The sequence below is a fragment of the Rhincodon typus genome, chromosome 1, assembly GCF_021869965.1.
Source record: "Rhincodon typus isolate 14 chromosome 1, sRhiTyp1.1, whole genome shotgun sequence".
Classification (NCBI taxonomy): Eukaryota; Metazoa; Chordata; class Chondrichthyes; order Orectolobiformes; family Rhincodontidae; genus Rhincodon; species Rhincodon typus.
Window position 1 is genome coordinate 113,481,202 of NC_063332.1, and position 24,356 is coordinate 113,505,557.

The 24,356-nt window shown below is 40.2% G+C and overlaps 1 protein-coding gene across 5 annotated transcripts in view; it reads right to left on the minus strand.

The window, feature by feature from the left end:
• The window catches only part of LOC109938235 (inactive ubiquitin carboxyl-terminal hydrolase 53), an 84,570-nt gene that overhangs the window by 46,099 nt on the left and 14,115 nt on the right, over positions 1-24,356 (minus strand). For 4 of the 5 annotated variants that reach the window (XM_048596833.1, XM_020536681.2, XM_048596841.1 and 1 more), the window contains exons 2-7: positions 23,872-23,964; positions 22,567-22,701; positions 18,859-18,972; positions 9,564-9,646; positions 9,364-9,469; positions 6,236-6,382 (exon numbers count right to left, since the gene is read on the minus strand). In XM_048596833.1, the coding sequence (XP_048452790.1) occupies positions 6,236-6,382; positions 9,364-9,469; positions 9,564-9,646; positions 18,859-18,972; positions 22,567-22,701; positions 23,872-23,964 (678 nt within the window). The remainder of the gene's footprint in view (positions 1-6,235; positions 6,383-9,363; positions 9,470-9,563; positions 9,647-18,858; positions 18,973-22,566; positions 22,702-23,871; positions 23,965-24,356) is intronic. The other variant, XM_048596850.1, reaches the window with a different exon arrangement.

A 24,356-nucleotide genomic window follows, 5' to 3' on the forward strand; every position in this document is an offset into this window, starting at 1 on the left:
AGAAATTATTTGAAACAATTTAAGTAAACATATCAGCATAAAAGATTCAGCTTCTCCAACAACAACCTTACAATGGTACACAGTGTTTCTACTTTAAAATTCCTTTATTGATTGGTACAGATATACAATGGTATAAACTAGTGTAACACCTTCAGTAAAAGGTGAAAACTAATATTTTCTTGCAGAGATGTTAGACTTGAGCTTAGGTCTTTAATCTTGCACCAATCCAAGTACTGATTTCAGCAGAATTGTGTTGAGGCAGGCACACTAGATATTTCTCAGTGAATGGAAGGTGATGATGAGATTAAAAAGAGATTGGAGAGACAGCAGTCAAGACTTCCACTTAAAAGTAACCACGAGGGAGCAGTCCAGTAAGCCAAAAAAAAACTTGGTTTTAAGTGGAGCTCAGCAGTCCAATTATTATGACAAAACAATGTGATATGGAGCTATAGAAGGAAGATGACTGTCAAGCGCTCAGCACAGGTACTGGTTATCATAGAGCTACAGCAGTATTGAGAGACAGAGGAAGAGACAAAGCTGGCTACAAGTTAGAATCCCCACAGTGCGGAAGCAGGACATTTGGCCCATTGGCCCATTGAGTCCACACCGACCCCTCCAAAGAGCATCCCATCCAGATACAGCTCCCCTACGCTATTCCTGCATTTCCCATGGCTAATCCACCCAGCCTGCAGATCCCCGAACATTATGGGTAATGTAGTATGGTCAATCCACCTAACTTGCACATCTTTGGACTTAGGGAGGAAGCCAGAGCACTCTGAGGAAACTCACACAGACATGGGGAGAACGTGCAAACTCTACACAGACAGTTGCCAGAGGCTGGAATCAAACTGGAGTCCCTGGTGCTATGCGGCAGCAATGCTAACCACTGAGCCACCCCAGTTGGAGAATGTAATTCATTGAAAATGGAGGGGGTGAAGGAAATATATTCACTGGAGATCTAAAGCTATTTTATTTACTGTACTAAATAAATGATATCCAGAAGGGAAAAGCATAAGCAACTTCAATGTACCACAAGCCAAGCAATAAGGAGGGAAAAGAGTATAGGAAAACATACGAGAAAAATGCTGGAACAAAGTGCAATTCGCAGTTCGAAGGTTCGACAGAAAGTGGTTGTATTTCTGAAATTCTAAGGTACAAGGTGAGGGACACCTGTAATAAAGCAAATAGAATTTCTGAAAGGGACAGTAAGTAACATGAAGTCATGGTTCACAATGTGAATCAATGGGAGCGGAGTAGATTTGTAACTCGGGTTGTAGATGCTGGTTCATTAGTTTGCAGATGTTTCATTACTCTGCTGTTAACATCATCAGTGCAGCCTCCGATGAAGCGCTGTTGTTTTCCTGCCTGGTGTTTAAACTCTGAGGTCCATTGGAATTGGTTACCTCATTTCCAGTTTTTCTTTGCAGTGGTGTATGTACAGAGTCTAATTCTACGTGTTCATTGATGGCCTTCTTGGTGGAGAACCAAGCCTCTAGAAATTCCCGTGCTTGTCTGTTTGGCCTGCCCTAGGATCTTGATGTTGTCCGAATCGAACTGGCGATTCTTCTTATCCGTATGAATGGAGACGAGTGACTACTGGTCATGTCTTTTTGTTGCTAGTTGGTATTCATGTATTTTTGTGGCCAGTTTCCTTCCTGTCTGTCCAATGTAATGTTTGTCATAGCCTTTGAATGGGATCTTGTATATCACATTGGTCCTGTCCATAGTGGGCAAGGGGTCTGCGAACTAATGAAAGAGCTCAGCGAGCGAAACAACCACAGTAACTACAACCCAAGCTACAAATCTACTCAAGAACCTTAGACACCTTCGGGCACAGCATGCTCAAATTGGCCCAGAAATGGGAAACCTACGCCAAACGACAGAGTGCTATCCGTGAGCAACTCCACTTCCTGCATGGATGCCTCAGGAACCAGGTATTACTGCGCAGTGTTAGATACAAACCTCCCATCAACAACTGACAGACACATAGGACAGCAGAACACAATGGCCACAGAATGGTAAAGGTAATGATTAACAACACACACAACCGGCTCCACAGATACGACAGGGAAATTACATGGCAAAAAACCCTATTCCTAGATGCAACCAACCTAGAGTGGACAACAGACTTAGAAAGAGCCTTTAACATCAGTCAACAAACAACAAGAACCAACAAAAGACAGATCCTACAAGAAAAACTAGCCAAACCAACCCACCAAAACAACAACCAAAAGATCAGACACTTGGGTAAGAAACCTCTCAGACAGGACACTAACAGACACAGAGAAAGCTGTTCTAATACGTGGACTCAACTACAACCACAGAGATGCTAACAGGACAGAGTTTCTAGCCACACTAGACTCCACACTGAAGACCAACGGCATCAATGAGGAAACACAACAAGCTATGAGACAGACGGTGGTCCCGACACTGACCAGAAGGAACAAATTTAACACTTTTAACATATCAGAAAAGGCCCTAGAAGGACTGAGAAAAGTCAAAAACATCATAATCTTACCAGGAAACAAAGGGCGCATGACGGTAATACTAACGAACGGGACTACCTCACTAAAGCACAGACACGAATACATACTGGCAAGTGCAAATAGACCCGACACTACAACTGAGTGATAAAATAATCAACACGCTAAAGAGACTCAAACAGACCAGACAAATCAACAATCACCTAAAAATGAAATCTGAAGAGACAAACACCCTCTGATTCTTATGCCTCCTAAAAGTACACAAACTGGAAATACCTCTCAGACCCATAGTCTCCCTCCAAGGCACACCAACATACAGGTTAGACAAGGAATTACAAAGGAGACTAAAGCACCTTGTCAGTAAGTCACCCTACTCAATCCACTCAGCCCAGGAGTTCCTCAGTTCCCTCAAAGACTAAGAATAGACGAGATGCTGCCCGTTGACATTACTGTCCTATTCACACATCGATTGACTTACCACTGACAAGAGAAACACTGGCAACACTTCTAAAAAAGTATGAGACCTGAGTGACGCCATCTCCACAGACAACATGCTGAAGTTACTGGACCTGTGCCTCACAACCCACTTTATCTTTAATGGTCAAATCTATGAACAAATCAACGGGACACCCATGGGGTAGCATATCTCCGGACTAATAGCAGAAGCGGTGATGCGGAGTTGAAAGCATAGTCCTACTGCAGATCCAACCTAAACTATGGATCAGATATGTGGACAACACTTTTGTCATCATCAAACAGACTAAACTAGAGGGAGCACACCAACTTATAAACAACAGTCTCACCGGCATCAAATTCACCAGGGAAGAAGAAAAGAATGGACAGCTCCCATTCCTGGACGTCATGGCCAATGGGGAATTTCTGACAAAGGTACACAGAAAGGCCACACATGTGGATCAAGTCCTGAATTTCAACAGCAACCACTCCAACACTCAGAGTTGCGTAAAAACACTACTTAAGTGAGTGACAACACACTGCAGCAACCTGGAACTACGCCAAAATGAAGAATACCTCTACGAAGTATTTAAGGACAACGGATACCCGAACAGCTGGGTTCGACGATGCTATCACACAAACAACAAACGGGAAGGTACAGTACGCCTTGACAGACTCATCATGTTACCATACATCAAGAACATATCCGAATAGACCACGAGACTCCTAAGACCATTGGGCATCAGAGTGGCACATAAACCCATGTCAACCCTATGCCAACTGCTAACTCAAACGAAAGACCCCTTACCCACTATGGACAGAACCAATGTGGTATACATGATCCCATGCAAAGGCTGCGACAAACATTACATTGGACAGACAGGAAGGAAACTGGCCACAAGAATATATGACCACCAACTAGCAACAAAAAGACATGACCAGTAGTCACTCGTCTCCATTCACACGGATAAGGAGAACCACCAGTTCGATTGGGACAACATGAAGATCCTAGGACAGGCCAGACAAACAGAGACAAGTATGGGAATTTCTAGAGGCTTGGTTCTCCACCAAGAAGGCCATCAATAAACATGTAGAATTAGACTCTGTATATACACTACAGTGAAGAAAAACCAGAAATGAGGTAACCAATTCCAACGGACCCCAGAGTTTAAATACCAGGCGGGAAAACACAATGGAGGCTGCACTGATGATGTTACCCAGCAGGGTAATGAAACGTCTGTGAACTAACGAACCAGCTCGGCGAGCAAACGAACCACAGCAATATGGAACCCTTTCAAAGTTCAACAAGTTAAGTGCTTCATTAAAAATCTGGACTTCCAATTAAATAATTTCAGGACTGGTCTTGACATGTGGCCAAGCAATCAGGAAGAAGCAATTTAAGGAAATCAGTGTAAGGCTTAACAAACTGACAAAGAAACTTCAGATTTTGTTTGCAGACTAGAACAAGATTTAGGATAGAAAGAAATTTTGATTTTAATTCAACCACAACCACCTGCATTTGTACAGAGCTCTTAATGGAGTGAAACACTGTCAAACAACATTTGACACACATCGACAAAAGCCACTTCAATTATCCACCTGCGACCAGTGGCAATGAACAGTGATATATACTATGAACTCAACTATTTACTGCATTTGTTAATTACATAGACGAGATGGAGAGGTACACACAAGGTCGCTGAGGACGTACAGGTTGACAGAATTATAAACAGTGTAATTGGAGGGATAAAATTTTAAGTGATATTAATAGATTAAATGAAGGAGCAAAATTGTGGCAAATGGATTTCCATACAGGTTACAGATGAGATTTCCACTTGGACCTAAATATAATAGAATTCTTTCAAAATGGTAAAGGGCTAGAAGCAGTGCAAGACCAGAGAGGCTCAGTATTCTGTGTACCTAGACCAAAAATTTCATGGACAGGTACAAAATATAATCGAAATGGCTGATGGAATGTGTGGTCATATTTAGAAAACTAGAATGAAAGGATATACAAGTCATGCTGCAGGTACACAAGCCCTGGTTAGATCATACCTGGAATGCAGTATTCGATTCTGGGCACCATACCAAAAAGAGAAAGGTAATCTGCTTCCCTTCAAGGTCAGTGTAAAGTTAAAAGAATGATACCTGGTGTTATGATCTAGGTAGAGGCTGGTAATGTGTTTATTTTGTTGTTGTGGAATAAGAAAACTCAGGTGTTTATTAAAAGAATAAAACCACAAGATGCACCGTTTAAAACAAAAGAATTTGACTGCACCAAAATCAAAAGTACATGAACATAACACACTGTTCTAAGTAGTCAGTTACATTAAAGATATCAAAAACATGATGAACGTTGGTAATTGTACTGTAAACTGAAGCCTCGGAAACCTTGTTCTTAAAGAATCCCTCATATCAAAACAAAGTGTAGGTTCTCCTCCCCCATTCCACTCTCCACCCAAAGCAGATGGGTCAACATCCTGGACTCCAAGCTTAATTTGAGATTGCATTATTTCCTGGAATGCAAGATTTGAGGGAGACTGAATAGACAGGGACTATTTCTGCCATTTGAGCTAACTAGGACTACAGGACATATCCTAAAAATTGAAGTCAGATCTTTCAGGAATTGGAAATACTTCTATATGTAATGGATGATAAATATTTGGAATTATTTTCCACAAACTGCAGTCAATTACTAATTTCACATCTGACACGGATGGATTTTTGTTATCTAAAAGGTATTAAGCGATAAGGTAAAAGATAAGCATATGAAATTAGGTCACAGATCAACCATTATCTCAATTAGCTAAGTGGCCCACTTCCTGTTTTTATGTTCCTACCAGGAGGTTTAATGAATCAACTGACAGCAAGTGGCTCACCTTCTTTTGTTGATGAAACATACTGCAAAGGTCACAAGATACCAAAAGATTGAGTGACCCATAAACAAAAATCTTTAAAATGTTACATTTAATTCAATAGAGGTACTCAAAAGCCTTATAACAGCTAATGAAAGTTAAATTGATTTTGATTTTTATTGCCACGTGTATTTTATAGTAAAAATACAATAAAATACAGTGAAAAGCTTTCAGCTGCCACCACGAAACAATGCCAGACTTTTCTAGGTAACAAGTGTACAATTTCAGTCAGTTTAGAATAGGTACTTTACCAGATTATAAGCATGGACTTGCAAAAGGCAATTAAACTAGTCAGAAGACAGCTTAATGAACAGTTTTTATAAGTATGGACACTTTTCTATTGCACATTTAATCAATAATTAGAAATAAGACAATGAAACTTACTCCAGGGAGAAAAAGCTGAGGTGCCAAATATCGAATCACATCTGATGTGAGATCGGAATTCTCAGAATCCCATACTAAACCAATGGTGACAATCTCTGGGCAATTCATTAGCACACGTCTGATCTTTATCTTCTGCCCACAATTACTCTGAATGAAGAGAGAAAATCTCCAATACATCTACAATCAACTTGCAAACTGTTTGTGCTAACATGTTAAAGTTGTATGTCAGCAGACAGAAGCATTTACAAATATATTTACAATCATAGAAAATTCTTGCAGAATGAATAAGGAAGGATCAACCAACAGGATCTTGAATTTCTGGCTCACACATTGACAGGATCCCAGCTGCATCAAAATATTTGAAAAAAACTTGCTTCATAGTAGATCATAGCAAACTCTGAATCAACACTAAATAAAAAGGAAGTTGCATTAAAAAGTGAACTTCTGTAAAATACAAATTCAGATTTTCCCAGGACGACAGGAACTGACTCAATCAGAGGTAATCCTCAAAGATTACCTGCTGCTGGACTTTTCCAGCCAGATTTCCAAGTCTGGCCTGTCCCCAAATTTGTCTTTCAGAGGAAATCAGGTAGACAACCAGAACACTAGACCAGCGTTGCAGGTCAAGAAACACTCAAACACCACCCTCTTCCCCATAGTCTACATTTCAGGAGTCATACTGTTTAAAGGTTCCAAAATCACTGACAACATTGGGGAAAGGTTCACGTGCCAGGGGGGTTGGGAATAAGGTGTCAGGTGGAAAGTGGATAAATGCTTAGGAAAGGTCAATGGCTAATGCCAATGGAGTGGTCAGTGGTTCAGTGTTAATACTTACTCAGGAAAAGTGAGAGCATTGAAAACCTACTCCCAGACAAATATTAAGCTTGAGTGAGCGGGAACCTCCGAACTCTCCAACTTTAAAGGACTTTCCACAGAGGGTTTCACGCTTGCTATCAATGCCCCTTCGTCACATTTTACCATTAGATCTTGCACACTCAGGTAAACTATGATTAGATAAAACTACACCCCACTGACATTAAAAAATAAGCAAGATAAGTTACGGATACCCGAATTTTCACAAGTCCACTGCAGTGCTTGAACTCCACTGGGTTCTTCTTTCTCATTGTCTCAAAAGAATTTATTGACCACGTGCAGGCATATGGGCTGAAAGCCCTGTACCCTTACTGTACTGTTCTATGTTTAATATAACCTCAGGGCAAAACCATGAAGATGCCAGTATCCTAGGAGTAATAATCAAATATTCCAATCAAATATGTAAACCAAGGGTCAGGCATAAGTAAAATGTCAAATATAAACAGAAAATGCTCAAGAAACTCAAAAATGTCTGTGAGAAGTGTTAAAGTTTTGAGCCTCAAGACTCTTTCTCTGAAGACTTCAGACTCAAAACATTAACTTTGTTTCTCTCTCGACTGAAGCTTCTAGACCAGAGTTTCTCCAGCATTCTGTTTTTATTTCAGAATTTCAGCATCAATATTTTGCTTTAATGTGTAAAATTGGAAACTGACTGCTGTTCTAAATTAAAAATAAAACAGAAAATGCTGGAGATCAGTGGGTCATCTAGACTCGAAACGTTAGCCTGCTCTCTCCCCATGGATGCTGCCTGACCCGCTGTGATTTCCAGCATTTTTTGTTTTCAATACAGATTCCAGCATCTGCAGTTATTTGCTCCTAAAATTAAAACAGACAGGGTAAGGACGACAGCTTTCCTTCTCAACAGACAATCCAATAGATTCACTGTCACATCTTCCATTTAAAATGTAGGTTTAAACCATCAAACAGACATGGTGAGATCCAAAATTCCATTTGTTGGATTATTAGTCCCGACCTCGAGATATAGGGAGCTGCTAATGTCACTGGAAAGTAATTCAGAACTCCAAGCTAATACTCTGGAAACGTGGATTCAAATCCCACTAAGGCAGATGGTGAAATTTTAATTCAATGAAAAGCTACCCTAACGACAACTGTGCAACCATAGTTAATTGCTGTAAAAACCCATCTGGTTCCCTAATGTCCTTTAGGGAAGGAAATCTATCATTCTTATCTGGTCTAGCCTACCCATGGCTCTAGACCTACAGCAATATGGAGGTTAACTTTTTTTGTTTTAGTCAAGCAGTTCGGATATGACATGACACGTACCTGGAACAAGTGGGGCTTGAACCCAGGCCTTCTGTCCCAGAGGTAGGAACACTACCACTATATCACAAGAGCCCCAAGGTTAACTCTTAACTTACCTCTGGTCAATTAGGAATGGGCAATAAATGCCAATGATGTCCACATTCCATCAACAAATTATAAAAAAACTCTAGAAGCCACATTATTATAGGTTAAAATCCAGGAGGGTGTGCAGTATTGGTGGAGGCTGAGCGATTAAGACCAGAGTTGAGTGCTGGTGGGTGGGAAGGGTTGGAGAAACGAAGCCTCAGGATGAAAAGATTGGGACCTGGACAAAAGACTTGCAAGAGTACCAGACAGTGGGATGAGGCTGTACGAGTGCCCCCAGAGCAGCCAGAGCAATATTGTGGATGGGTGCACTGTATGTACTGTTTGCACCATCCAGACTTTCAAACAAGTTTGTGGAAGGGTCTAGAAACAGCAGAGCACTGTTACGTATTTTAATAGATTAGCCTACTTCAGGCAGTAGACAGAGATGCCTAGAAAGAGCACTAAATGGCAGTAGTCACTCGTCCCTTGTACAGATGAGATACAGGACTCCTGCACCCAGAATTTGATCTGCATGTTTAAGCCTTAAAGAAACAGATGATGCAAATAATCTGTTACCAAATTATGTCTGAGTAACTTTCATGCAAAGTGTCCTATGCCAAGACCAGTATGGGGATCAAAATGAGTCTGAAACTCAGAAAAAAGTGGAAGCAGATTAATGCACATGAACAACATTTTAAAAAAAGGCTGCTTAAAAAAAAACTAGTGACATAGGACATAACTTAACAACTGAACATATATGCAGATTCTAAACAATTACATATAGATCCAATAGGTAAAGACAATGGAACAGACAAAACAACAGTACATAGTTACACAAGTCATATTTTCAATTGTCATACAATTATTGGAGGACTAGATGCTGTATAATCCCAAAATATTCTTACCGGACAATTCCTGAAGTCACCAATAGTGCTTGCTGCCTGAAGTAGCTCTGCAAACGATTCTGGCCTGGGACGTTCATTCCTCTCTATCATCCTGTCAACCTGATTACTAAATTTAAACAAGGTATGCCATTTATTGCTCAATTCATTTTTTAATTATTTATTGACATTTTTTTCTGAGAAAAAGACAAAATTTTACTTACCATAGAGCTGTAATTGAGACATAATGTACCAGCTCAGTGAAAGGTAAAGGATCTGACGTAGCTCCACAGCTATGGCACACACTCTAAGGCAAGATCAAAAGTGAGATAAGCTAATTAGAGTATTATGTACAAAATACGTGAAAATATCTTTCCCCTAATCTCCTTAATCAAAACAAGGATGAAAGGCAGAAGGGAACTTCCTCATCCGTATAACCATGTTTTTCTAAGGGTAAAACAGTTCTGAGGAAGGGTCACCGGACCAGAAACGTTAACGCTTGATTATTCTTCACAGATGCTGCTAGATCTGCTAAGCCTTTCCAGCAACTTGTTTTTTTTTTCTCATCTACCTGCTCCTGGCCCATATCCCTCCAAACCTTTCCTATTCACACACTTATCCAAATGTCTTTTAAAGGTTGTAATTGTACCCGCATCCACCACTGACTCAGGAAGTTCATTCCACACTCAAACCACTGTGTAAAAAAAATTTGCCTCATGTCTTTTTTAAAATCTCTCTCCTCTCACTGTAAAAATGTGCCCCCTCGTCTTGAAATCCTCCATCTGAGGGAAAACACAAATACCATTAACTCTATCTACACCTCTCATTATTTTAGAAACTTCTATCAGGTCGCCTCTTAACCTCCTACGCTCCAGTGAAAAAAGTCTCAGCCTTTCTTTATAACTCAAACTTTCCATACTCAGCAAAATCCTAGTAAGTCTCTTCTGAGCCCGCTCCAGCTTGATAATATACTTCTCATAACTGAAAGCTGAGTGTTTTCTCACTCTATCTTATCAAACCCACATTAATTGGCATTTCAGCCCTTACAGCAAATAACATGTACGATTTCTACTCCACACTACCACGAGCTACTCCTGAAGCAACATCCTGGAACTGAACGGCATCCCTCATTCCCACGCCATCTTTAAAAAAATCCATTATACACACAGACAAAAGTCAGTCGAGAGCTGCTGTGCAAGACTCCTGATATTTACTTTGGACACGCAGACAGGAGGAAAGCAGCACTCTATTTTGCACGATGGTTCATTTAGCTCCTGCTGGATGGGATGGTGCACAGGTGGAACTTCTTCTTTTGCCAAGCCTCCCAAGACCAGCAGTGGAGGCCACAACACTAGACATGCCAGCCTGATTAGAGGTTGCTACCCAAGATGAAGCAGTCTCAGCCACCTAGAAGTATGCCCAGCACTGGAGGAAGAAGGTCAATATCCTTCTCCACTCTGCTAGTCTAAGTGTCACCATCTTCTTTCCAATACTTCACATTCGCTCTCTGATACTCTACCCACCTCCTGCCAAGGCTCATGCTTTGTCACTGTCAATGATGCACACGACATCTTCCTCACTCACCTTTACCCACCTCAAACCGTGATACCACTAACCATGAAAGCCCTCTACATGGCAAACTCACTCACTGGGGAATCCTTCCTACCTGTAACAGTATTAGTTGTCACCCACTTTCACCTTCTACAATACCTGCCTCTCTCATATTCCAGGAGCAAAACAGCCCACAATGCAACAGAATGAGCCAAGGCAGTTGGTGTGCTATCCAGTTTGAGTACAGAATTCCGACTAGCTCAGGCAGGGCTTGAACTGGAACTGAAGGCTGCCCCTGACTTAATGCGCCAAGATTCCCCGAGTGAAGTCCCATTTCCCTTGACTGGACTGAGGCCTGCTGACAATCATAAAAGCTTTCTAGCTTTGTGTCTGCATGAAATGGCTCGACAAAACAATAGTAATACAAGGCTGCTTTCTTTCACTGAGACTGTAATGTGCAATAAGGCAGGAATGCTACGAGTATCCATGCAGGCTCAGAATGAGTGATCACTATGACAGCAAGCAAAAGTTCCAGAAATTATGCTGGATCCAGTCCATGAGCTGGATGCTTGTTTCTGAGTGCAGTGTCCTTGCTTCGCCATGACAGTGATAGTTGCTGGTGCAGAACTGGCGTGCAGAAGTTTCCTGTGAGTAGAAAGTAAATGTGCTACGAGTTCACACAGGCTGGCACATGTTCAACATTGATGTCCGTGGACATAGGGTTCATGTGGCTGAGATGTTGGTGCCAGCGTTCAACATGGAGGTCTTTTGGAGCAAGCTGCAAGTTAAATCTGCTATGAACCTGCTCTGGTTTCAGTGTACAGTTTTGTCAATGGCTAGTGTGTATGGCAGTTTGGTACGATCACAATCTGAGGGGAGTTGGCCTGCTAACGGGGTGCTTAACAATATGAACAATGACAATTAGGAACGTACTGCTGCCTAGTGACAATCATACCACAATGCCCGAGAAAAGCGTACAAACATGGTGAGATGGACAAGGGCCATCTGAATGTTGAGATCATCTTGCCATGTATCCATGTTGCTCAGAGCCGGATAAGATCCTCCCCCAAAGATAGTGATAACCAAAGATGAAAGTGTTTTGCACATAATCATACCACATAGCACTGCTGAAATAGGTCCTCAAAGGCTACTTAAGATGCTGCCTAAGCAATTGCATATATAATGCTCTTTACTAAATAGTATGATGCATAATTCAGTAGCACCAGAGTTATTTTTGCTCCAAGGGAAACCTTCTGTGCAGCAGCACAAAAACGTGGGAGATAATTAAACATTTCAATATTGTACTTGATCATGATGTTGGCTCACAGCATTCCAATACAAGACGCACTGAAAACTTGTGCCAAGCTGCTCTTCTTAACACTTCAAATCAGAGCTTAACATTTAATTACTGCAGCCATTTTGCCTTTTGGGTAGTGCTGGCAAGGATGGTAGATGTCCAGTTTTGCAATAGCAGCACTGCAATAATATTCAGGTTGTTCCTATGCAATATGGCAGCCTTGGGACTCAGCATTTGCCAGACTATGGGATGTCATGTGTAAGGGTCAGAATGGGAGCTTTTAGAACATTTAAAAGCACCGTGCAACATTAAAAGGGGAGATGGAAAGCAGTTCTGTAGATGACTGTTTTACCTGTCGGTATAAATTCAGCTGGTTTGTCAGTATTGCAGTCTTCATGCTGCTCACAATCCTTCTTTCAGAGTGAAGATGACTGGGTATGGGCATGTGACCCAAAACAGTGACTTTTAATGGACCAATTATGCTGCTGCTTGTTGAAGATTATTTAGAAACTGATCAAACAAGCTTAGTGAAAGGTTTACACTGGTGCAGCAAGAACACATTTTTCAGGAGAAAGGCACCAAACACTGCAAGCTCTTCAGGGAACCAGAAGTAGTGTGGGTGCCAGACCAAAAAGATTACCAGAACAGAGTGCCAGATTAGGGAGGTACAACCTACATCCCAGAAATAAGCATGGAGAAATTGTTCTCTGTTCTGAAATGAAGAAACCTTGTTGGTTTAAGCAAATGCAACTCTAATGTATGAATCTATACATTTTTAAAAAAGAATCCTGTGCATTAGTGCTGGGGGTCAGTTAGCTCAGTTGGCTGGATGACTGGTTTGTGGTGCAGTGACGTCAACAGTGGGCTCAATTCCTGAACTATCTGAGTTTACAATGGAGGACTTTCCTTCTCAACCTCTCCCCTTGCCCTGGGCATAGTGACCCTCAGGCTAAACTACCACCATGAGACAGCAGCCTTAGGTCTGGTAAGAGTATAGCAACTTTACCTACACACCTGTCCATGCACTTTTTTAACTTCACTGATGTACTACTGCAGCCATACCCTCAGTTATTTCCATTACATTATTTATCCGCTTTTTGAGTAGTCATCAAGAACTGAGCTTAAACAAAACAATCCCATGAATTGGTTGAGAAGAGCTTGCACTTAGTACTGGTTTGAGTTCAAATTATTGCAGTCACATACACTGAGATACAATGAAAAAGTGTGGTTTTGTGTGCTATACAGAATATTGTGTCATACAAAGAGCATCAGGGGAGTAGATCAGATACAGAGTACAGTGTTATTGCTGCAGAGAGAGAGATCAGAATTAAAATGACAGGTCTGTTCAAAAGTCTGATAGCAGCAGGGAAGAAGCTGTTCTTGAACCTTTTTGTACATGTATTCAAACTTTTATATCTTCTGCCCGACTGAGGAGGGCGGAAGAAGTCTTTGATTATGTTGGTTGCTTTGCCGAGGCAGAGGTAAGTATAGATGGAGTTAATGGATGGACTGGGCTATATTCACAACTCACTGTAGTTTCTTGTGGTCTTGCAAAGTGCAGTTGCCATATCAAGCTGAGAGGCACCCAGATAGGATGCTTTCTATAGTGCACCTACAAAAATTGGTAAGTGTTTGTGGGCATGACAAATTTCCTTAGCCTCCTGAAGAAGTAGAGATGCTGATGTACTTTCTTGACTGTCGAGTTGACGTGGGTGGACCAGGACAGATTGTTGGCAATCATCACTCACAGGAACTTGATGCTTTTGACCATCTCCACCTCAGCATCATTGATATAGACACTGTCCTCCACACCAGATCCTGAAGTCAATGACCAGCTCCTTCATTTTGCTGGCGTTGGTAGACAGATTGTTGTCTTTGCCAATATGTGCTCAATCTCTTTCCTGCATTCTGTTTTTAAGAGCCAAATCAATTTTTAGATCAAGGTGATAATTCATGGAATTTTCGGATTCTTTATTATCAACTGAATACACAATTTTCTGGGTCAGCCAACTGGTACAAATGCAGAACACTGCAGATTCTGGAAAACTGAAATTAAAACATGCTGGAAACACATAGCTGGTACAGCAGCATCTTTGTATTGGGGAATAGTTAATATTTCAAGTCTGAACTTGTTCTCTTGGAAAGTTACAGACCTTTTCCATTTTTTATTCCTTATAGCTGGACACGGAGCTGAATTTTCAATCAAAATTTCTAGATCAAGTACAGGTCCATTTAGTGGCACTGGGAAAAACCCGACGCTTCATAACCAAGGGTGCATTGGAAAGCTGAATGGCAACCGTGCCTGAGCTTGTTGTTCCTTCATTAGTTCAGTGAACGGAGACCTCAAAAGGACCAGTGCTGGTATAGGCCTGCATTCTCAGTCATCATCGGATGTCTTCCTTTGGGCTTTAACAGATATAGTGGCAGGCTGAAGAAATATTTTGTTCGCAACATACAAAAGAAACAAATGATACAATGAGAGCATGAACAGAGGTAGCAGAAGAGACCAGTAGACAGTCACCAGAAGGAGATAAAACCAACGAAGGATGCTGAAGACCTGATAAAGCCCAGAAAGTGGAAATAGTAAGCAACACACAGGGAAATACGTCTAACCCTATAAACTGTGAGGTAAAGTGTATGATTCTTATATATTAATATCATTTATTTAAGAGCTTGGATTTTGAATGAGTGACATTTGCTTTTAGTTTGTATACATGAAGGGATTTATTTGTCAGTACTTCCACAGCAGTAGTAATTTTAAGCCAGTATGTATCATAGAACAGGCACGTGGGCATTTCTGAAGTGAAAATGTGAGTTTGCATTGAGAGTTTTATGACCTGAGTGTGTAAACATTGAAAAGATATGAGTTTACTTTTGTTTCTTGCTCTTAGGGAAAATACTCAGACTGGAAAGCTTTTGTCAGAGTTTGCAGAACACCTGGCTAGGTCAGATGCAAGAACAGTTTCTCCTGGAGAAAGGAGTTAGTTCAGAATAGTTAGGTGCCCAAGTGAAAGGGGTTTTGTTTGAAAATTCCAGATCAAAAATATTTGGTTACAGACCTGAAAGGGTTATTTGAAGCTAGAAAAATTTAAGCTCAGCAGTATGAATAATCAAGGAAAATGCCATCAACTTCTCAATACAGGGAATTGAAACAGTTACACGTACGGGAGGTATTGCAGTGATATTGCCGCTACACCAGTAACCCAAAGACCCAAGTAATGTTCTGGAGACCCAGGTTCGAGTGCCCTGGGAGTCACCTTCTCACATCAGGTCAAACATTAATAATCACCAAGAAGTTTCCTTGCCAATGTAGCGCCCACCCTTGGCTGATGTCAGTACTCCAAGCTGAACATCACTTGGAGAAGGTACTGAGAATGGCAAAAGTGGGGGATTTCCATATTTGTCACTGAGGGGCTTGGCAGCACCACTATTGATGAGCTAATCAAGTGTTAAAAGGACATAGATGCTAGACTGGGTCTGTAGCGAAGTGAAAGAGCAAACAAGTGGAAAAATAATCCTCACCAATCTGTCTGCTGCAAATGAGTCTGTAAAAGTAAAAGTGACCACTACAGAGTCCTTGTGGAGACAAATTCCCCTCTTCATGTTGAGCATATTCTCCATCATGTTGCACGGCACTATCTGCACGCTAAATGGGATAAACTTTGCACAGATTTAGCAACTCAAGACCAGGCAACAATGAAGCAGTGTGGGGTAGAAGCAACCATAGAATTGTACTCGAACAAAATCTTAAACCTCATGGTCCAGCGTATATCCCCACCCTCTCATTATCATCAAGTCAGAGGATAAATCCTCATTTAATGAAGAGTACAGAATGTCATCCCAGAAATAACACCAAGCACGTGGATAAATGAGGTGTCAACCTACTGAAGTACAAAACAGACTACATGCCAAACAGCATAAGCAGCAAGTGATGGATTTAAACGATTCCACCCGAATGGATTAGATCAAAGCTCTGCAATCCTACATAGAAGATAGCAGGAGGAGGCCATTCAGCCCTTCGAGCCTGCTTTGCCATTCTTCACGATCATGGCTGATCGTCCAACTCACTAGCCTAGTCTTGTTTTCTCCACAAAACCTTTGATCCCATTCGCCCCAAGTGCTATATTTAGTTGCCTCTTGAATACATTCAATGTTTTGGCATCAACTACTTCCTGTGGTAATGAAGTCCACAGGTTCACCACGCTCTGGGTCAAGAAGTGTCTTCTCACTTCCGTCCTAAATCGTCTACCCCAAATCCTCATACTGTGACCCCTGGTTCTGGACACACCTACCATCGGGAACATCCTCCCTGCATCTACCCTGTCCAGTCCTGTTAGAATTTATAAGTCTGTATGAGATTCCCCCCGTCATTCGTCTGAACTCTAGCGAAAAACAGTTCCAACCTGGTCAATCTCTCCTCATATGTCAGACCCGCCATCCCAGAATCAGCCTGGTAAATCTTCACTGCGCTCGAGAGCAAGAGCATCCTTCCTCCAAAAAGGAGACCAAAACTGCACACAATGTTCTAGGTTTGACCTTACCAAGGCCCTATATAACTGCAATAAATATGGTGGACAATTGAACAACTCAGTGGAGGAGGCAGGTCCAAATTTATTCCCATTTTCAATAATGGGGAAGCCCAGCACCGCAGTGCAGAATAGGCTCCCAGCATCACAGATGCCAGTCTTCAGCTAATTTGATTTACTCTACTCGATATTAAAAAAAAAACTGGAGAAATTGGGTACTGCAAATGGATGAGCCCAAACAGCAATCTTGAATATTATGCTCCAGAATTTCTGCACCCCAAGCCAAGCTGTTCCATTATAGCTACAACTTTGGCATCAGAGAATGTGAAAAATTGCCCAGGTGCATCCTGCACGAAGACAGCAGTACTAATCCAATTACCACTCCAACAGTCATGATGATCAGCGAAGTGATGGAAAAGATTATCAATTGTGCCATCAAGTGGCATTTGATCAGCAGCTAATGCTGAGTTTGTGTTCCGCCAAGGCCACTCAGCTTCTAACCTCATTAGAGCCCTAATTCAAACATAGGTAAGACAGCTGAATTCCAGAGATGAAGAGAGAGTGACAGCCTTTAACATCAAGATCATATTTAACCAAGTGTGGTATCAAGGGGCCTGAGCAAAACTGGAATCAATGGGAATCGGGGAGCAAATTCTGCTGGTTAGAGTCATACCTAGTACAAAGAAAGATGATCGTCATTGCAAGAATTCAGTTATCTCAGTTGCATCTCTGTACAACTTCCTCGGAGGAGTATCCTAAGCCCAACCATCTTCAGATGCTTCATCAATTATGTTCCCTCCATACGATCAGAAGCAAGGATGCTTGCTGATGATTGCACAATGTTCAGCACCATTTGTGACTTCAGTATCTGAAGAGTCTGAAGCAGTCCATGTTCAAATGCAACAAGATCTGGACAATATCCAGGTTTGGGATGACAAGTGGCAAGCAACAATGCTTGTGTATACAGGTAGTTTTCCTATAATGCGACAGTTGTGTTCTAGTGTGACCTCGTGCTATAGAAAATCATGCTATAGAAAATTGCCATAGAAAATCACATTATAGGGAAATTGCTACAGAAAGTCATTATACTTGTACAGTAGAAAGTTTGTGTCATCCGAACACAGCGTCCGCTATTCATCAATTGCGCTATAGCCAATTCGCATTGATGAAACATGCATTATAGTAGAATTACCTGTACACAAATGTAGTGTCTCCTTCCCCAAGGAGTCCCACCCACATTATCCTTTTCTGGCTTCCACTCGACCGCAAGGATGATCCTCCTTGTTATTCTGTCCAACCTCAGAGTCATCAGCTTCCATTTCAACATTCTCAGCTGGCGCTTGTTCCCATTAAAACTTAATTTACTAACCACAGACGGCCAAGTGGTCCACTTGCTTCATGTCACAAGAATATAATTCCTCACTGCTCACAAAAAGGCTGCACCAAAGGCAACACTTCAATAATGTTTGAGTTGCTGACAATAAATGCCCATTTATTACTCGCTCATGATTATTCCTTTTTTGGAGCAAGCTTGTATTCATTTCCAGAAAATGTCTATTGTCTTAAAACAATCAATATATTCCAATGATACAAAGGAAAGCTGTGAATGGTAAACTTTTTTTCAGGCAAACAATGTTATTTCAGTACAATTTCCATAGCTCCTCAAAGGAAAACCTTTTCCCTATACATACATAGAACCATAGAACCCCTGCAGTGTGGAAACAGGCCCTTCGGCCCAACAAGTTCACACCAACACTCAGAGCATCCCACCCAGACACATCCCGCATAACCCACCTAATCTACGCATCCCTGAACCTACAGGCAATTTAGCATGGCCAATCCGCCTAACCTGCACATCTTTGGACTGTGGGAGGAAACCGGAGCACCCAGACGAAACATACGCAGACACGGGGAGAACGTGCAAACTCCACACAGACGGTCGCCCGAGGCTGGAATCGAACCCAGGTCCCTGGCGCTGTGAGGCAGCAGTGCTAAGCCCTGATCCACCACGCATCACTGAAATTTTCTGTGCCACACAGTATTTAACCAGCTTTTGCACAATCAATATTTCTTCAAAGTTTATTTATAACTAAATCATATAGTTTAATACATATTTATTCTGTATAGAAAGAGTTTTTATCTCACCTGCTCATAAAGAGTCATGGCAAATTTTTGATGGGTGATGCAAGACTTAACAGTGCATGTATCCATTTCAGTGTCTGAAACGATGTGCAAATGAATTCTCTCCAAAATATTCTCCTAAAAAGATAAAAAACAAAACCTTGGGACATCAAAATCATGGGCCTGATCTGGCTCATTTTAGGTTGAGAAAACGGTTTTACCACTGGCAAATTTGGACTCATTTGCTTGAACCTCTGACATACAAAGATGAAAACTTGAGATAACAAGGTGTAGAGCTGGATGAACACAGCAGACCAATGAAAACTTATCCTTTTTCCACAATATTCCTAAATAAATCTGGGCAGTAACTAAAAATAGTTGAAGAATGGAAATGGATATCTAGCCAAATTCACACATTTCTTTTGTTCAATATAACACATTAAACAGAGTAAAACGTTCTCTTCAAATAAAGGTGCAATTCAAATTTCCAATCATAAACGCACCAGCCAGTCACAAATCTGCTCTAAACATTAAAGGGGAAATGGCTTCACCTTTAAGTTCTCCAATAAAATGTCACACTATTTGCAATATTACTATTTTTTTTAATTAAAAACTGAAAGAACTGCGTATGCAGTAAATCAGAAATTGGTGGAAAAGCTCAGCAGATCTGGCAGCATATGTGGAGAGAAATCAGAGTGAACGTTTTGGGTCGACTGATCCTTCCTCAGAACTGTCCACTGTTCTGAGGAAGGGTCACTCAACCTGAAACGTTTACTCTGATTTCTCTCCACATATGCTGCCGGATCTGCTGAGCTTTTCCACCAATTTATGTTTACTATTTTCTTAACTTTCCCTATCAGGCAAACAACCAAGTTTGTATATATTCAGAATTACATTTATTTCTACATCCTCAAAGTTAATTTGGATGTGTTTCATCATTTTTAATCATTTCCAGGGAGCATCTCCCCATGTGGAAATTAGCAAAGGTATGTTAAAAGAAAACAAAAGCAATCATGGCAATGCCAAGACTTGTCGCATGACAAATGAATGCAAGGGTGAAAATGGCTGAGCCTAAAGGCGTAAGAATACATTAGGACCTGGCAAAAGCAAGGTGATGTTACTCCTATCATTGGGTTCTTAGTTCTTGTCATTACAGCATTCAAGGACATGAATGAAGGCCAACAGCTCCCAAATACCATACTATACTCAAGTACAATGAGGTACTGTGAATGAAGGAAGACTGTGAAATGAACATTTATATTTTGTTGATAATGGAAGTAGAAGTGATGCAAAATTGTTTACCTCTGAAGCCATTTACTCAGAAGTTAAGAAATATGTTGTTCTAGTCAGAAGTATTTTATGGACTATATAAACCATGTTAAAGAGAAAAAAAAAACCTGAAAAGGAGCGCATAGTAAAATATTTTGTAGTTAATAGTGATGAAGAAAGCTGCAGACTGCAGGAAGATATTAATCGCCTGGTCAGTTTGCCAGTGTAATTAAATTCAAAGAAAGGTAACAGATAATAAAATGGAAGGTTCTGAGAAGTATGAAACGGTTAAGGCATTTTGGAAAATAGCAGGACTGGTAGATAAGATGGTTAAGCTGGCATGTAGAACTCCAGTTAACAAGCACAGCACACAAGAGGAAGTTTATACTCTGACTGTATAAAACATTAGTTAGGCTACAGATAAAAGTACTGCGTATAGCTCTGATCATCATAATTACAGGAAAGATGTGATGACACTTGAAAAAATACAGAGAAAACTTAACATTTTGTCAGGATTGGAAATTTTTAGTTAAAACGAAAGATTGGATATGCCAGGGCTGTTTTCATTCGAATAGAATAGTAGATTTAATTGAGATGTGCAAAATTATATGCCTAGATAAAATGCATAAAATTGACTAATTTCTCCCAGTCAAAAAGTCAATAACCAATGGGCATTGAGTTAATATGATTCCTAGAAGGAGTAGACAGAAGATGGGAAGAAACCTTTTCTATCCAAAGAGTGATCTGTGTCTGTGATTCACTATCTGAATTATATGTTAATTGTGGTACACAAGTAATGGTTGTTAACTGGCGATTTACATGAAAGAAACATTCAAAATACAGGGGTGTGTTGGCAAATACACACCAAAATCTTCCAAGAAAATTCACTCATGGGATGGCCAATCACAGCAAAGTCACCCCCATACACAAAATGGAAGAAAATGGTGAAAAGCTGTACCTTGAGTCATAGCCTGGTTCTTTCCAATGTTTGTTTCTAAATAGGCTCACTAGGAAACGTTTCAGCAACAGAAGTGACTGGAGGAGTAGTGAGCAGTGAAGGAGTCACCAGTGGACTGAGACAGCAGCCAAAGGTCAGGCCCGACAACCAGTTGTCATTTCTTCAATGTCACGAAGGGAAGGCAGGGCTGAAAGCAGGTTTTCTGCCGAGGAGACCACTTACTCACCAGATGAGGGGAGTGCTGGGAGCTTCACTGCATGTGTTCTAGCATTTTATTTAACCCGTTTTTTTTTGATAATTTGTCTCCCCAAGCCATCCCTCTATAGTTTAATGAATTCCTGCAGTTGTCTCAATATTCCAGTAACAGCCTTGACCATTAACTGACCTGTAATAACTTAATTATTGAGTCCAACAAAGTCCATTTTCCCCATTAGCCTTAATAAGTTCCTGTATCTTTCTTACCACCAACAGCTCAATAAACTTAAATGATCAGTAGGCAAATTTCACATCTTTAATCCCAGATATTTATAAATTATCTCAAAAAAACATACATTGTGCCTTCCATTTTACTGCTATCCTGTACTGCCTTTTAAATCTTACGTTTTGCTTTAGACTTTCACCCATGTCTTTGTTTCTCAGTATGTCCCCTTTTAATCAACCATCTATTATGAGTAGTCTTTGCATTTACTTATGGTCATTATTCTCTTTGATGTCTAGGGTGACAAAGATGAAATGGACAGCAACATAGCAGATAGAGTTCAATGCAGAAAAGTATGAAGTGATGGGCCTGGAGAGCCAACAAAGACAATACCTTGTTAATTGTACATTGTGAAAAATTCACATGAAAACACACCTCAGTGTTAAATGTATGCAAATTCTTAATTGTGGTTGGGTAATTTGATAAGACAGTTTTTTTAAAAAGCAATAGAGTCACTTGGATTTTAAAGTAGCGTAATAAGATTTCAAAGTAAAGAAGTCTCAATAGAATTTTTAAAAATCATGGGGTAGCTTTCAGTTTGATTGACAGTTTAGGGATTGTATGATGGTGCAGAAAGGGAACAGAAGTGAATTGCCAAGGATGAGGAAATTCAGTTTTGAGACAATATTGGAACATTTAGAATTATTTTCCCTGACTTGATAGATTGTTAAAAGGTAACTCTGTTTCTCTCCCTGCAGATGTTAAATGTTTGGAGTCTGATACGATTCTTCAGCACCGTATACCCTCTGGCACTGGAATCGATGACCAGTGGTAATTGATATAAAATCACTGGCAAAAGAAAGATTTAGTGGGGAGATGCAGAGATTTTTCTCCCCTTTGAGTGCCCAGGTGGTGACAGATGATTTCCATTAATAATTAAAAAAAGAGAGTTGGAATAGGTAGTTGAAGATGAGAAATTCAGGTGTTAAGCATCAACGTGAACATGATACATCAAATATCCACTTTCTGTATTTTGAATTTCTAATGATTGTATGAATAAACAAACTAAAATGAATGAGATACTTACAAAGCATTCTGCTGCATCATCCATTAGACCGAGCTGGAAACGGTGTTCATCTTTAAAACTTTCAGCCAGAGCATTTCGCAAAATATCAGAGGGAAGGGCTTTTTCCCTACTGTTTCGAAATTCTACAAATATATTCTGCAAGGAAACACCACAAATGATTTGCAAAAATGGATAAAGTGCATTTTTTTAAAAGAAAATAATTAGATGAATTACGTTTTTAAAGAAACTTCACAGGCAGACACTGTCTTCAGAATGCTGTATTGATTTCTCTTTGATCAGAACATGATTAAACTACCTATTTGTTCAAGTGTGCCTTACAAGTTCACAGTATAAAGAAACACGCAGCAAACCAGTGTAATAAACAAGCCTCTTTCAGGCAATCGGTGCAGCAGCACTGGTGAAATTACCAAATCAATCTGAAAAAGAGTACAGAACCAAGCCGTAATGTGAATCACTTATTTTTAAAATTGATAGGCATTCAGAATTTAATATATTTAGCATCTTAAGAAACCTAATTCTGAAGTAGTTACTGAAATTTTCTGTTTTAGAGATTTTCACTCTGAGGAAATAATAATTTGGAATATAAAAACATTGCACAAAATCTCCAATGATGCAGATGAGGAGTGCGTGTATTTGGGCCTAAGAGAGCAAGAAAAAGTGGTTCAAAAGAACACGACAACGACATGATTGATAAAACTGAAATCCTATACCAATGTAAATAGAGGGGAGCTGCCTCAGGTAAGTTACCTTCCTGGATCTTGCCCATAAGCAAAAGATGGAGGAGTTAGATACAAGTAAATTTCTGTTGTCTTATCATTCCAACTATTTGAGGGAAAAGCACCGTCTGACATGCAGAAGTAAATCGAACTTTGTGAGGCAAGTGACAACAATAAAAATGTGGAAATCCTATCAGATCAAAAGGTTCGGTCAAGAGGATGGAAACTGGTCCCAATAGATGTGCAATGTAGTTATTGGTAAGAAACAGACAAATAGCTACACATAACAAAGGTAAGATTTAAAGTCTTTAAGAAAGTTACAAAAGTGATCTTTTCCTTCAAGAACATTTCCTAGAATTTATAAATGATAAATCCTGAGACTTCCTGAGGGCTTAATAAAAGCATAAGTAAACTTATAAACAGCATCTTTCACAAAGTTAGATCTAAGAAAATACATGTTAAATTGCTCAAACAAAGCCAAAATTAACTGCAGGAATAAGGTACCACCATCACAAATGGACAATTTAGAATGATTGATTGCACTATAGCAATAATCCCAATGCTTTTAAAAGAAAAAAATCGAACTTACCTTCAAAGCACAAAAAATGCAAGCATTCCCTGAACATACATGTCCAGGCAGCAGTCTTAAACTCCGTCGGAAAATATCCAGATGCCACAGAATCTAGAAGGCAAGAAAGGTTTCATAGAATCATTGAATTTACAGTACATAAGGAGGCCATTCAACCCATCACGTCAGTACCAGTTCCCAAAAGAACTACCCAGTTAGTCCCATTCTCCATATCTCCACAGCCCTCTTAATTCATCACTTTCATATATTTATCCAACTCTCTTTTGAAACCTCCTATGCAATCCGCCTTCATCACTCTCCAAGGCCGTGCATACCAAATCCCAACAACTCCGAGGAAAAAAGTTTCTCCTCATCTGATTCCTAGATCTCTTCAATTGTGAAACTGACCAAGAAGAAAGAATGCCTTCAAAACATGATTGGTCTTTAAATATAAGAAAAGTAATCTTTTTATATGAATTATACTTCCATTGAAGATAAACATTCAA